Raw genomic sequence first — 13,753 nt, forward strand, 5'->3', positions numbered from 1 at the left:
TAGGATCTGCTGCAGCGCCTGTTTCGCTTAGTTTAAGTAACGAGACGAACCTTCTTGCATTACCGTGCGCAAACAAAGGAACAGACCACAACAAATGGCCAAGAAATGCGGACACGAAACAAGATGGCTAAGGCAGGAAGCAAGACGACACAAAAGGGATGTGAAGTTACAGCGCCGACATTGTGGCGGTGCACTTTTACGACGGATAGTTAGTTGAGCTTTGGCGACCATGGGATTATGGAGCGGATTTTTCTGCCGTGCAATTTTACGATGGAAGTTTAATTGCGATTTTAGTAGGGATAATAGGTTGCGATTTGTTACCTATAAAGAGTTGCGATCTTGTGAGCGCTGATCAGCAGTGATTTTACGACCGAAGGTCACAGAGGGCACAAGCAGAGCCGAGCGCGTTTTGGAACGCACGACCTGTAAACTCTTTTATGGCACCTCTGGTTTCCACACGCGCACGGCGGCACTTTCGAGCTTCAGAACTTTCATGTGCACGCACCACTGGTTGTGCACGCATGCACTGTTAATCTGTTCTCGCACATTTGTCGACGCTTTTCTCGGCCGCGAAAACGTCTTCGTTTCCGGTACGCCTCTTCTTGTCCGGGCGTCTTCTTCGGTCTCCCATGTTTTGTTAGAAGTTAGAGCACGAAAAAACCCGCGGCGCAGTTTCAGCGCAGGGTTAGGTGAACGACCACCTGTGCCACCGCTACTGCGATTGTGCCTACTGGGGGAGAGCGTGTCACTGTCACGTGAGCGGACAGCTCTTGCCGCGGGAGCTCTGGGGGGGAGGGTGGATAAAGGGTACGCTTTCGCGCTCAATCGGAGGCGTATCTGCGCTGAGTAGGTTACACCATTGCGATCACAGCGGATGATGGCTTCACAGCTGCGCTGTAAAATGAAGCGGAAGACATAGGAACACCCAAGATAGACACAAGATAGGCACGCACTCAGAAATGCAGGGAGGAAAACAACGAATCCTATAAAATTGCCTCGACTTCAGACTCGCTATATCTCTGAATTTGTGCCTACCTCGTATTGTATTTCTTATTCTTCATGAACATCTGGTGGCTTTGTATTGAGAATATGGCCACAATTGTCATTCAGAAGAGCCTGTGGTTGCATACTGGACTGGGGCAGTATTTGAAATATGTTCTTTGTGAGCATTCCGGACTACTGTCCATACTCGCATGCATTGTCTGCTCAAGCCTTTTGCATCACCTTGTGCTAGCAAGAAGGTGAAGTTTTTTATGTTGCTTTTTGATCGTCACGGGCATCCTCTGCTTGACGTAATTCCGCTTACAAAATCATACTTTAATGTATTTTAAATACTTAGAATAGCTAAGTGAATGTAACTACATAGCTAAGTGATTCTAAGCTATTCGAAGTTAAACGCGCATTTATACATCGCAGCTATAAGGTCCATTACTATTGGTAGCAGATACTGTGACGTCACAGTCACTAGTTGTAGGTGTGCCTGTGGGGGATGCTGCAGCTCCTACTTAGGCTTGTGGCGAAGAACAAGAATCCCTGTTATACTGTATTTCTTTAACTTCGGCCCAGCCCATCATAAACGGCAAGATCAGCATCAAGGATGTGCCAGTGATACTGGGAATGCTGCACTTTTGGCGGGTACGTGACATTCAGCGCACTATCACATCCACTTGCAAATACGGCAGATTTTGACATTTTCTCACACTTTTTTTTTTTCTGTCCAGAGTGTCTTCGTAAAGTTTGACCGACCGCACAAAGGGCGAACGAGTAGCTTCAATCTGAGACCCCTCTTGTGGGAGGCAGGTAAGGAACACACCGCCACTCCATTTGCTCCCCTCCACTCGTCTGAGGGGAGGATTCCGCAATTCTTGGGCATGGGGAAATCGATTTCAAGGACCTCCTCCACTGGAGGCTCGAGAGGAGGAAGGATTCAGAATACCAGGGTGACAGTGTCTGCGTGTTAAGTGTGCATATGGACTTGGCCGCCGGGACGAGTGCCTGCATGCGGGGTAGCCTGCTCGATTAGCGGTACTCAGGTCACCCTATAGGGACGTATGGATCCACGCCGCGTGCTTTCCCCATATGAAGAGGCGATATGCGACAACTACACCGGACGTTGATTACGCGGGGCGGTGTACCTCACTCCATACAAGTAAAGAACCACTATAGAGGGGCTTTACACCAAGATGTCTAAAGCGACGCGAAGCGGCACGATCCAACAACACACTGCTCGTCCGAAGTCGCCCGAAGCACCGGGATGTTGGTCCCAAAAGACGCCAAGAGACACGTCCCGGACCGCTCTACCCCGCCTTTTTGTTTCCAGAGCGTAGGCGCCGTTCGACGGTTGAAAAGTGCGCGTCTACACCGTAATGAATTGAGTGTTTGTCCACAGCGCCGAGTAGCTGCACGTGAAGAGTTATGATTTTTCTCCCGCAATCGACAGCAATAAGAGCTGCGGGCAATAGATAATGTGCGTGGCTGACATCTCGCTTCAACTGCGTGCTCAGATGTCACACGTGGTTTGTTCGTAGGTGTTAATAGAACTGTCTGAGTTCGATACCGGCTCGTCTCAGGCGCTGCCGCGTTATCGTGTATCAATATTTCGAAGCGCTGCGAGTGTGCTTTTATAGCTCTCACACGGAGCGTTCGCTGTCGTTCGCAGGAATCACGGTGAGCAACAAGGTTCTGGAGTGCCTGGTCATCCGCTATACCAAAGACTGCACCATTACGGCGGAGGCATTCATCGGAGCTCTAGTCAAGCTGTACCTGGCCCACGGTAAGCGACGATCCGCGCCCAGCCGCGGCCGCTCGGGTACCAACTGCTCTGCCCCTTCTCGCTCACAGACAGGTACAGCCAAGTGGAGAAGAAGCTCAAGGAGAACACCATCTCTCTCGAAGAGGTGAGCTCTCCATCGCCTGTCACTTTGGCACATTTTATTTCTGCCCAGATAACGGACTCGTACTTAACTTCGAAAGAGGAACCCCCCCCCCCCCCAGTGCTAAACAAAGTTCATTACGATTACAGCTGATGTCGCCCCTACACCTGCACCATTTTTTATTCATTGGTCGCACGAGCGACACTCTGAGAAACGAGACGCTATAGCTGCACAAGCGGCTTCGGCGTTTTGCCGATGTCACCACAAACCTTGCACGGAGGTCACAAGCTGTTCGAATCTCCTTTTCGTACGCTGTTCTGCTTTGTACATTATCCTGCTTGACATACCACTCCCCACACCTTTACGCCTTACGCAAGCTCCGGGGTATTAACAGCAATAATAACAAACAAAAAAGCCTGCATGGCCGAAACTGCGCACCAGCGGGTTTAGTAAAAAAATGCAGTTACTTTCGATTCATAAATTGAGCTCAATTATTTTTCAGCTAACTCTACAAGCACCAAAGAGTAGACGTATGCAACCTGAATAGTACCGGCTAAAATACAGGGCTCCTTTATTGAAACCTTTCAGGTTTCAGATACTTCGTTTACAGCCAGACAGAAATAAGAAGAAAATGAAATTACCCGAACTCATACTAACATCTAGTTTACAAGTGCCCAGTTATCACTTATGTGCTGTTCCCCTTTTTAATGCATTGCGCAGATGATCCTGATGACAGTGTATTCCTGAGGGCGTCGCGTTCAGGACAAAGCAAGATACCTCTGAGAAGATACCCGATGCTGCCGTGGTGCCGGGTTCCACGGACAGAATAATCGGCGCTGCAACCAGCAGAGATGGCTTTAAATGTGTAATATATGCTAATTTATTGAAACATTTATCAAGAACTTTTACCCTGCGTGTGTGCGTGTGTGTGCGTGTGTCTTTCCAAAGCGGCTTCCTTCTTTGTTTGTAACGGCAAAATAAACGACTTCTCACACCAAGTATATTTCCAGCAGTGGTCTCCAGCTCCTCAATGAAAAATTCTCATGTATGATGAAAAGTATACGGGCTCAAAACATGAAGCCGTCGTCTATGTCACTGTGCTTCATGAATGGCGAAACAAGGTCACTGCCTTGACTTGTGATCTACTGACGTTCTTCAAGCGACTGGTACGTCCTGCCTGCATGCAGCGTTAGTGCGGGAGGGATGGGGGGCAATTTTTAATGCGAATCATTCAGCTGTAAACTCCTACCAACGCTATCGGTTTAGCTTCGTAAACAAAAGAAGGAGTACCATGCCTGCACGAATGAGCGGCAGTTACGCACTCCTTCACATTGACATCTAGTAAATGAAGCAAAGGGTTTCTCAAGAAAACACAGTGTCGTGCAGCAGCGTCGCCGATGCGCAACGAAGTTTTCCCAAAACAAAACCCGGTTTATTTACATGAATGAATATCAACGTTACGAGCATCCAGTATCCGAGAACAAACTCGGGTGAAAAATTTCACCATCTTCCCGTAGGGGAACCCTGAGTAGTATGTGAAGCAGCCATGGGGTCGACTAAAGTTCCCACTAGTTTTCAGTTCGATCGCGGCGTTGCGGGATGAGAATGAGGGGAGCGGAGCGCGCGCGCGCGCGCGTCATTTATACCGCGGAGCTAGTGGCGCCCCCAGCGGAGTATGCAGCGGCTACCGTCGCGTCTCTAACCCTAAGCTGCTTCGCATTATCGCGCGCGGAGCCGCAGGTGTTGCCATTCGTTGCGCAATCCCGGAGAGCATAGCAGCTTTGGAGAGGAGTGGAGGAATGCCGGAGAGGAGGGTAGCGTCGGAGAGGAGAGGAGGAATGCCTCGCATACTACTCAGGGTTCTCCTACGGGAAGATGACGACGGTGGTTGAACGCGAAGCTATCTCGTGATGGATTCTTTGGTTGGCCAATCCATAGGGGCATCCTGCCACAATCACCGTCATCGGTGCCTGGCCAGGCATGCGCAGTGGGGGTGTGGTCAGTATTCAGTGGACGTGGGGGGTGTGGTCAGTGGGGTCAGTACTCAGGGAAGCACGACGCAAGGCAAGAGTTCAAGCTCTTCGAACTGCATACGGGAAACGGCCTGACATTAGGTACGCAGACGCATCACTATACGCCAGTCGATCAGCCCACACCATCAGCATACTGAATAATCAGGGACTGGCGCTAGCTTCAGCTTCTATACCTACCAAGGACATCGACACCACCGAAGAAGCAGCCATTGCATTGCAGCTACCACTGGCAAAGAGCATGTCACCATCATATCAGACTCCCAGACAGTGTGTCGAAATTTCCAGATTGGACGCACTTCGTCAACAGCAGCAAAAATTCTATCGGCCCACTCTGATCGACCCGAAATTTTCATCATATGGACACCGGCTCATTCATCACTGGAAGGGAATGAGGCGGCTCATGCCGCATCCCGAGCTCATACACACCGGGCACCTCCTTCTGGGATGTCATCCAGTCCTTCCATAAGCCCAGCAAGAGAAATAATCTTCAGAAGGTACAGTGACATTCTGGCCCACTACCGCTTGGGACGAAGAACCTTTGCGCCTTCACATCCTAACATATCTCGCGAAGACACGGTCATCTACAGACAGCTACAAACTGACGCATTTCCACATGGTTCATTACTACCTCTACGCCATCGCTGCCATCATTAAATTGAGAACGACTAAGCGTGCAATGGAGCGGAAAATGATATGTGTAACATTAAGGGACAAGAAGAGAGCGGAGTGGGCCAGGGAACAAACACGTGTTAAGGACATATTAGTGGAGATTAAGAAAAAGAAATGGACGTGGGCAGCGCATGTAATGCGAAGGCAAGATAACCGCTGGTCATTAAGGGTAACAGAGTGGATCCCTAGAGAAGGAAAGCGTTGTGGGGGGCGACAGAAAGTTAGATGGGCAGATGAGATCAAGAAGTTTGCGGGGATAAATTGGTCACAGTTGGCACAGGACCGAGGTAATTGGAGAATAATGGGAGATGCCTTTGCCCTGAAGTGGGCGTAGATAGGCTGATGATGATGATGATGATGATGATGATGATGATGGCATTACTACACTCCATGCATCCGACTTGTACACATACACTTGTAAATTCTGCATGGAGCCATGCACTCTCTACCACATGGTATGGGAGTGCCGCCACACACCATCCCTTGCCCCACACCCAAAACCCTCATTTGAGCAGTGGGAGGGTCGGTCGACCAGCTCCAACCCGGATCACCAACAACATCTGGTAGACCGGGCGAGACAGGCCGCCAAGACCCAGGGCTTCCTGGACTAAGGAGGTCCCCCACCTGGCGGTCAACCCAACAACATTGACTGCTCAATTAAATGTTTATTCCTCCTCCTCCTGTCATAATTAGTTCACAGTGAAGTTGTAAACGTTAGAGCATTACTATACGCTGTCAAAAGACGGCCATCTACGGAGGAACAATGGTTGCAGAAAACGGCTGTGAATGTTGCTTTACGGAAACTAAGAAAAAAAAAAATCAGCAGAAATTCAGAGAATTGTCTACTAACGCGTAGCATTACTATGCCGCTTGTATTGAGCGTAAGGTTGTTACAGCCAAATTTTTGGTTTTTCTAAATCCTGTCCGACCAATTATCTTCATTTACGCTATTATAACGATTACAGGTGTTACTTGCGCCAAATCTGCACTTTTTGTACATGAAGGGCGTTACACGGTTCGTCATATCCCGTGTTTTTTATATTTTCTTGTTTTTTTTTAGTTTTTCAAAATTCTGTTAGTCCAGTTACCTCCATTTACGCTGCTATAACGATTGCAGGTGGAACGTCCACGAAATCTGCATTACTGCTGAAATGCAGGGCGTTACTTGATCCGCCATTTTCCGTAATTTTTGGTTTTTCTTATTCTTTAGTTCTTCAAAATTTCGTTCGACCAGTTATCACCATTTACGCTGTGATAACGATTACAGGTGGAACTTCCGCGATATCTGCATTTTTGTGGAAATGCAGGGCTGTGGAGGTAATCGGCAAAGAATGCTACCCGTTAAAAATATGGCTATTAGCCACTAAGACGACTCGAACATTATGCCATTGAATTTTTTATATCCTCCACACACGCAAAAATAATTGTGAATGACTCAAAAACAGCCATTAGTAACTTTGAGAAGGGTTGAATTTCACCCCAAGCGCAGCGCCTTCTTCAACCCTTTACAGGGTCAAAACTCCGCGAGGTCCTCCTTATATGGACGCCAGCACATATGTCCTTGCCAGGTCATGAACATGCTCACGAAGCGGCCCGAGGTTTCAGCTACCGAGATCGCCTCGATCCTGATGAGCAATAGCTAGATACGGAGGGCAGGGACACGCTTGTGACATATAGGGACATCACCGCTCACTATCTCTTAGACCGCCTGAAATACCCGGCGGCGCATCCCTCCCTCAGTCGGTGGCAGTCTGCGGCCTGGCGACTCTTGCAGTCCAACACCTTTCCGAACCCCATAGCCTACAGCCGCCTATACCCAGACCTTTACAAAGAGCAGTGTAGATGGTGCTCGGAACGAGCCAACCTGCAGCACATGGTATGGGCCTGTCCCGAGAAACCACAACACACATCACAGACAATAGTGATAAGGACTCTGGAGCAATGGGAGGCCGTGTTGCTCAGCTCCGACCAAGAGACTCAGCGCAGCCTTGTCCAACTGGCCGAAGATTGCGCTAGGGCTCACGGTCTCCAGTCCGCCATCTGACGGGGAAGGACCGTCGAACGCTCCCTTTCGTCCCCTTCCCTCCCCCAGTTTGGGCAAAATAAAGTTTTCTCATCATCATCACCATTAAAGTGTGCAAAAGCACTAATTTTTTTATCATTGCGTTAGGCAGTGATAATATTGTAAAGTGGCGGCAGATGACACGAAACATGTAGCGATGAAGCGATGCATTTACATAAGGCGAAGAACTATTTACATGCAGCCATGACTGAGCCCGGGCTGGCTGCGCCCCGCACACAGCTTCTTCCTTGTCGTCGTAGTCCTTGGTGGTGGGCCATGGCGCTACGGGGATTGTCCGCCATGCTCTGTGACAGTATTTAGCGGGTAATTTACAGTGGATGATACTCCCGGATACCTCAGCGTTTAAGGAGCCTGACCAGTTTCCATCGAAGGAGCCAAAAGCCACTCTACCCCGCCTGCTTCGCTCTTTGACTGCAGGAGCTCCTCGACGAACATCGACAAGTTTGGTAGTAAGTTATTTTTAAGAACGCGTATTTTATACCCCTTGATTCCCTTATCTGTCACCACCACCACCACCACCACCACCATCATCATCATCATCGCCGTCGTCGTCGTCGTCATCAGCCTGGTTGTGTCCACTGCAGGACGAAAGCCTATCCCAAAGATCTCCAGCCACGTTGATCGAGTGCTAGCTGAGTCCATGCTTTACTCAACCCCCTCCCCCAAATTTCCGCAGCTCATCTCTCCATCGAGTCCTCGGCCGACCCCTATTGTGTTTACGGCCTATTGGGAGCCACTTTGTTAAACAGGTGGTCCACCTGTTGTCCCTCATACGCATGACGTGACCCGCTAACCCATTTCCTTCGTTTAATTTGAACTCGAATGTATTCCACTTTAGCGTGTTCTCTAATCCACGCGGCTGGTTTTCTATCCATCAGCGTGACCACTAGCATACTCTTTTCCATAGCCCGTTGGGCCGATCTAAGTTTCCTTTGAAGTCGTTAGTGAGACCCGGAGTTTCTGCCCCGTACGTCATTACGGGAAAAACGCACTGATTACATACCAGATTTTGGGGGGAGAGAGGAAGCTTACTAGTTAGGATATCTGAATTCTTACTGAAAGCAGCACAGCCCATACTAATTATTCGGGTAATTTCTTTTTCATGGTTTGGATCAGCAGATTTGATTTGCCCATGATGCACGCACTTGCCTAGTGTTTCCCACCCCTCGTTACCTACATTAAATTCTCGTATTTTCGCATGCTGATTGAACATTACCTTCGATTTACTTGAGTTTATTTTCAAGCCTGCTGCAATACTTTCCGAGCGCAACTGGGAAAGCACGCGCAGCATATCCCTGCTGCTTTGACTGAACGAGACAATGTCGTCTGCAAACCTCCTGTGGCTGAGATATTCCCCATTAATTCTCACGCCTGTTTTCCTCCACCTAAGGTTTCTGAACACATTCTATAGACAGGCTGTAAATAATTGTGGGGTTATGTGACCCCTTGCCGGACACCGTTTTGTGTAGGAAACTTACAAGTTCTTTGATGGAGCTGTATAGTTCCCGTGAATCCGTCGTAAATATCTTTGAAGAGCGCAACGTATGGCTTGTCTACGCCGTGTTCGCGTAACGCCGTTATTACTGCTGTTGTGCGAACTGAGACAAATGCTTTTTCATAATCCATAAATGCCATATACAGGGCTGTATTACATACTGAACACTTTTCGATTACCTGATTGATAGCATGAATATGGTCTAAAGTGGAGAATCCTTTCCTGAAACCGGCCTGTTCTCGTGGTTGTTGAAAGTGTGAAGTGGCACCTACACGATTGAGAATTACCTTTGTTAATAATCTGTAGGTAACTGAAGGCAGGCTGATGGGTCTGTAATTTTTAAGCTCCTTGGAATCCCATTTTCTATGAAGGATAACTAAATTCGCATTTTCTACGCCTTTGGCACCATTCAAGATTCAGGAACTGCGAGAATACGGCTGCAAGCTTTGTTAGCAGAATGTTACCTCCGAGACACAATATATGAGCCGTAATGCCATCATCTCCTACAGCTTTGCCTTTCTTCATTGCTTTGAACGTCGTTGCTACCTCATCTGTCGCAACCGCCGGAACCTGACCGACACCACTTATCGGATAACTTGTCTCTGAGTCAGGGCCAGAAGAGTACAGTTTGGGTAGAATTCCTCGGCTATTTTTGTATATAATCGATATTGTTGGTTGTGTTGCTATTGGCGTCCCGGAGTGCGTTCATTATCATCATCATCATCGGCCTGCTCTGGTCTACTGCAGGACGGAGGCCTCTCCCATTGACCTCCAAACGCTCCTGTTTCGCGCTGCTCGAGTCCACAGTTTACCCCCGAATTTCTTTGTTTCATCCCTACATCGGGTTAATGGCCTTCCCCTTCTTCTAGGCCCATCTCTTGGTATCCACTCTGTTACCTCAATTGTCCACCGGTTGTCCGTTCGTCTCACTACATGGCCAGTCCAAGTCCATTTCTTTTTCTTTATTTGAACTATGATATCTTCTGCTCTAGTTTGTTCTCTCATCCAGGCAGCTCGTTTCTATTCTATTTTTGCCAATGGTGAGCTTCCTTGTAGTCGCTTTCAAACCTCTTCCGTGTTTCAATGTTGCTTCAACTTTTGCAACATTCAATGCACGGATGTCGGCCTTCTTGATTTTTTTAATCAATTTGGACAATTTTGCCATTTCTATTCGGTGCCGCGCACAGCAGACTATCATTTTTCGGCGCTTGTCAATAAGGTCCTTAGTTTTCTATGATAGCTTCGATTCAGATAACTTGGGCTGTGTTGCTCCTACGGCTAGTGCTGACTGAATGACCACATTTGCGAAATGAGAATTGGCAGTGTACAGATCATTGTTTTCATTGAAAACATGGAGAATGCGTTGTCAAGTAACAATCTGAATTATTAAACTTTACTTACGCCAGAGGGCACGTTAGGCGTCTTCCGCTTTAGCATCCTTATTCTTTCCCTTCTTAAAACCAGGCGGACGCGACTTCTGACCATCCTGTGATCAGTTGTTTTAACCCTGCCAATTACTTGTACATCGTGTACCATGCTTGGAGTTGCCGTTAAGATAAAGTCGATTGTGTTTTTTGTTTCACCATTTGGGCCTTTCGAAGTCCATTTCCTATTGTTTCTTTTGCGGAAGAATGTATACATTATTCGAACGTTATTCCGTTCGGCAAAAGTAACCACCATTTACCCACGCTTGTTTTTAGAGCCTATGCCAAATTTCCCTACCGCATGATCCCCTAGCTGTTGTGCCCCTATTTTGGCATTGAAATCGCCCATAATGATAGCGTACGGAGTTTTTACTTTATCCATTTCCAATTCAATGTCTTCATAAAATACGTCCTCAACCTCATTATAGTATGTGGATGTAGGCGCATAAGCCTGCACCACATGCAACTGGTGCTTCTTGTTGAGCCCAATAACAACAGGTGCTACACGCTCATTAATTCCGCAAAATTCTACCACATTCCCTGCTATAGTCCTAGGAACCAAGAACCCTACGCCCAAATGATGTGTTTCAGGATGCTCCCGATAACAGAAAATACCTCCACTAGGGAGCACCAGAAACCCCTCCCAACCCTTTTTACCTGACGCCACCCTATTATGTCCCATCGAATATCAGATAGTTCATGTAAAAGAACGGATAAACTAGCTTCGCTCGAAAGAGTTCGAGCATTAAAAATGGCAATAAACAATTCCCATTGGCGGCCTACCCGGACCCAGAGATTCTTAGCACCTTCTGCTGTATTGCATGCCTTCTAGCCGCTTTGGGTAGGGGCAATGCAGCTGCTGGGGACTGAAGGACGACAATGTGGTTGGAAATTCATTAGGAGGTTTTTTTTTGGCAAACGTACTCAACCATGGTTGCCAACTATTCTCTCTGTACCCAATCTCTGTACCCAATCATTATTGTTAGGAGGCAAACACTATTTCAGGCCCCGAGCACACTTAGAGGAGGAGAACAAGAATTTTCTTTGGGGCCAAACTTAAGGTCCGCTTGCTCCACCTTGGCCCGTTGAAGGTCCTCGCTCATAGAGTCTATCGCAGTGATCGATCTAACTGAATGACACTTGAATACTGCTCTAAAAGGCATTGATTTTTGCCGCCATCCATGCCTTTGTGAAACACTCCTACGGTGCCGCTACCAGCTGTGCTGAGGGAAAAATAAAATTACGTTCGCGTTCCGTCCCATTGTACTTCCCAGTGCTGACGCTATTTACATTTGTGCAGCACGCCACACGTGAAGCGCTCAGTACCAGCCCTTTGCAATAGCCGTCGGCGCATTGCAATAGCTTGTTCCGTAGCGCGATTGTTCGAGGAACGTAGAGTCTACAGATAAGAGGTAGTTCTTATAAGGCGTGTAACTGGCCTGATGTCTCCCTGTGTGTCACGGAGCATGAAAATCTTCTTCAGCGATTTGTCGTACAATTCGACTGATAAAACACTTGGAGTGACACTTCCAGTACTTCCTTGGTTTTTCGGAAACAGGTAGCCGTGACTGACCCGACAGTGTCAGTGATAGCGTGCCACTTGGAGGGTGATGAGTACTATTGCTCAGGGAGTCAGGACGCTTCCGGCAGCGAAATTTCGTAAGCGATGACGCGTGTAGCTACGCAAAAGTCAAGTATAATTTATTTCTGTTACCATAAATCTTCACTGGAAGATAGCATTAATAGGTATAAGGGTAAATAAAACGAATTCGTATTGAATAGCGAACACGACGTATGTAGAAAGCTATGCGCCACCGCACTTCATTTGACGAAGTTTAAAAGTGAGTGAAAGCAATGAATGACACCGACGCCGGTGAGTGCCGCCTGAAATGAAAGAAAGAAGAAAGGAAAATATTGTTAGAATAATCAAGCTTTCATTATAATTTATTTTTGTAGTTAGTCACCGCTTCATTTCTTCATAACTGGTTAGATACGTACACAAAGGATAAATATCGTACTTAACGGGAATATGACTAAGCAGGTGAACGGTATTCATACGCGAAAGCGGAAGCCTATATGTGGTGCAAATGTGTTGCATAATATGGGCACAAGAAAGTAATTATTTGTAAAACCTAAAATACGTCCAAGATTTATGCCTTGCGTCCACAAACATCGAATTTTATTGACACAAAAATAGAGTCATCGTATAGCGCATTACATAACATCCGACAGACAAGACTCCAAGGCGATCCCCTGGCTAAGCTTTGCAACGATGCGCTAGATTCACCAATTCATGCCACCCAAAAAGCGAATTCGGTGAATGGCAGAGAAGATCATACAATTTGAATCAAAAGTGTGCATTGTCGGTCTTGTTTGTTTTCTCCTCGTGTCCGCGTTTTATTATGCCTTTAAACCTTTTCAGTCATGTCGTACCAATTGGCCCACATCAAGCTGTTGCTTTAAAATTGCAATCAGCGCTTAGGCACCGCGCAATGCAGAATGCCCCACTTGCATTAGGTGATGCCAAAGCTCACTCCAAACCTTAGTGTGAAATCGCATGTTCGAATCGCCATTCACCAAAATTTCATTGTTGGAGGCATGTATCGGTCAATAGAGCGAAATGTGTGGAAGCTGTACAGCATAGTCTTGTATGCTCACGAAGTTATTGACAGATACCATACGTTAGGCTCAGCAATAAGTGAATGCATTTCTATACTACGCAGAGGTAAAACAAGCTGCAACTGATAAGGCACGACACTCCGCAATGATAGAAGAAAAGCGCAGTGCGCGGGCTCACCCCCGTAGACCCTCTGTAGCGAAGTTCGTCGTCTTTGTGAACGTTGTGAAAAATTGCGCCTCCGACCACGTAGAAAAATCCAGCCAAGCAGTGGTACAAAGAGTACTGCGAAGTAAGGAAAAAGGGCAACACAAGAGGGCTTAACGGAACTGCTCCTACAATGTACGTCGGCATTCATTCGCGTCGCAAAAAAGCGCCTTTACAAGGCGCCGGTTTTAAGCCTCCAATCTTCGGTCCGAAATGTTGTGTCCATCGGTGAATTCACGTATAAATGTCTTGTTTTGAATCGACGAATGACGTGGGTGGGAGCATCAAGATAATCATCTCGAAGGTGTGATGTAGCAGTAACCAAGGCTCGTCATATTAAAGGGAACCTTTC

At 47.4% G+C, this 13,753-nt stretch overlaps 2 protein-coding genes across 3 annotated transcripts in view; one reads left to right on the plus strand and one right to left on the minus strand.

Annotated features, from left to right (window-relative positions):
• LOC144149549 (calpain-9-like) overlaps positions 1–3,883 on the plus strand; it is a 118,531-nt gene extending 114,648 nt beyond the window's left edge. The window contains exons 15-19 of one of the 2 annotated variants that reach the window (XM_077681187.1): positions 1,567–1,635; positions 1,722–1,800; positions 2,660–2,773; positions 2,842–2,897; positions 3,594–3,883. In XM_077681187.1, the coding sequence (XP_077537313.1) occupies positions 1,567–1,635; positions 1,722–1,800; positions 2,660–2,773; positions 2,842–2,897; positions 3,594–3,620 (345 nt within the window). In that variant the 3' untranslated portion in view covers positions 3,621–3,883. The remainder of the gene's footprint in view (positions 1–1,566; positions 1,636–1,721; positions 1,801–2,659; positions 2,774–2,841; positions 2,898–3,593) is intronic. The other variant, XM_077681179.1, reaches the window with a different exon arrangement.
• Positions 3,884–7,385: 3,502 nt separating this feature from the next.
• The window catches only part of LOC144159305 (uncharacterized), a 17,564-nt gene continuing 11,196 nt past the window's right edge, over positions 7,386–13,753 (minus strand). Inside the window, exons 4-5 of the mRNA XM_077690713.1 lie at positions 13,375–13,479; positions 7,386–7,439 (exon numbers count right to left, since the gene is read on the minus strand). Coding sequence (XP_077546839.1) covers positions 7,386–7,439; positions 13,375–13,479 — 159 coding nt within the window. The remainder of the gene's footprint in view (positions 7,440–13,374; positions 13,480–13,753) is intronic.

This window comes from Haemaphysalis longicornis, unplaced genomic scaffold (assembly GCF_048455015.1).
Source record: "Haemaphysalis longicornis isolate Haplotype H1 unplaced genomic scaffold, Haemaphysalis longicornis Haplotype H1 scaffold_1, whole genome shotgun sequence".
Lineage (NCBI taxonomy): Eukaryota > Metazoa > Arthropoda > Arachnida > Ixodida > Ixodidae > Haemaphysalis > Haemaphysalis longicornis.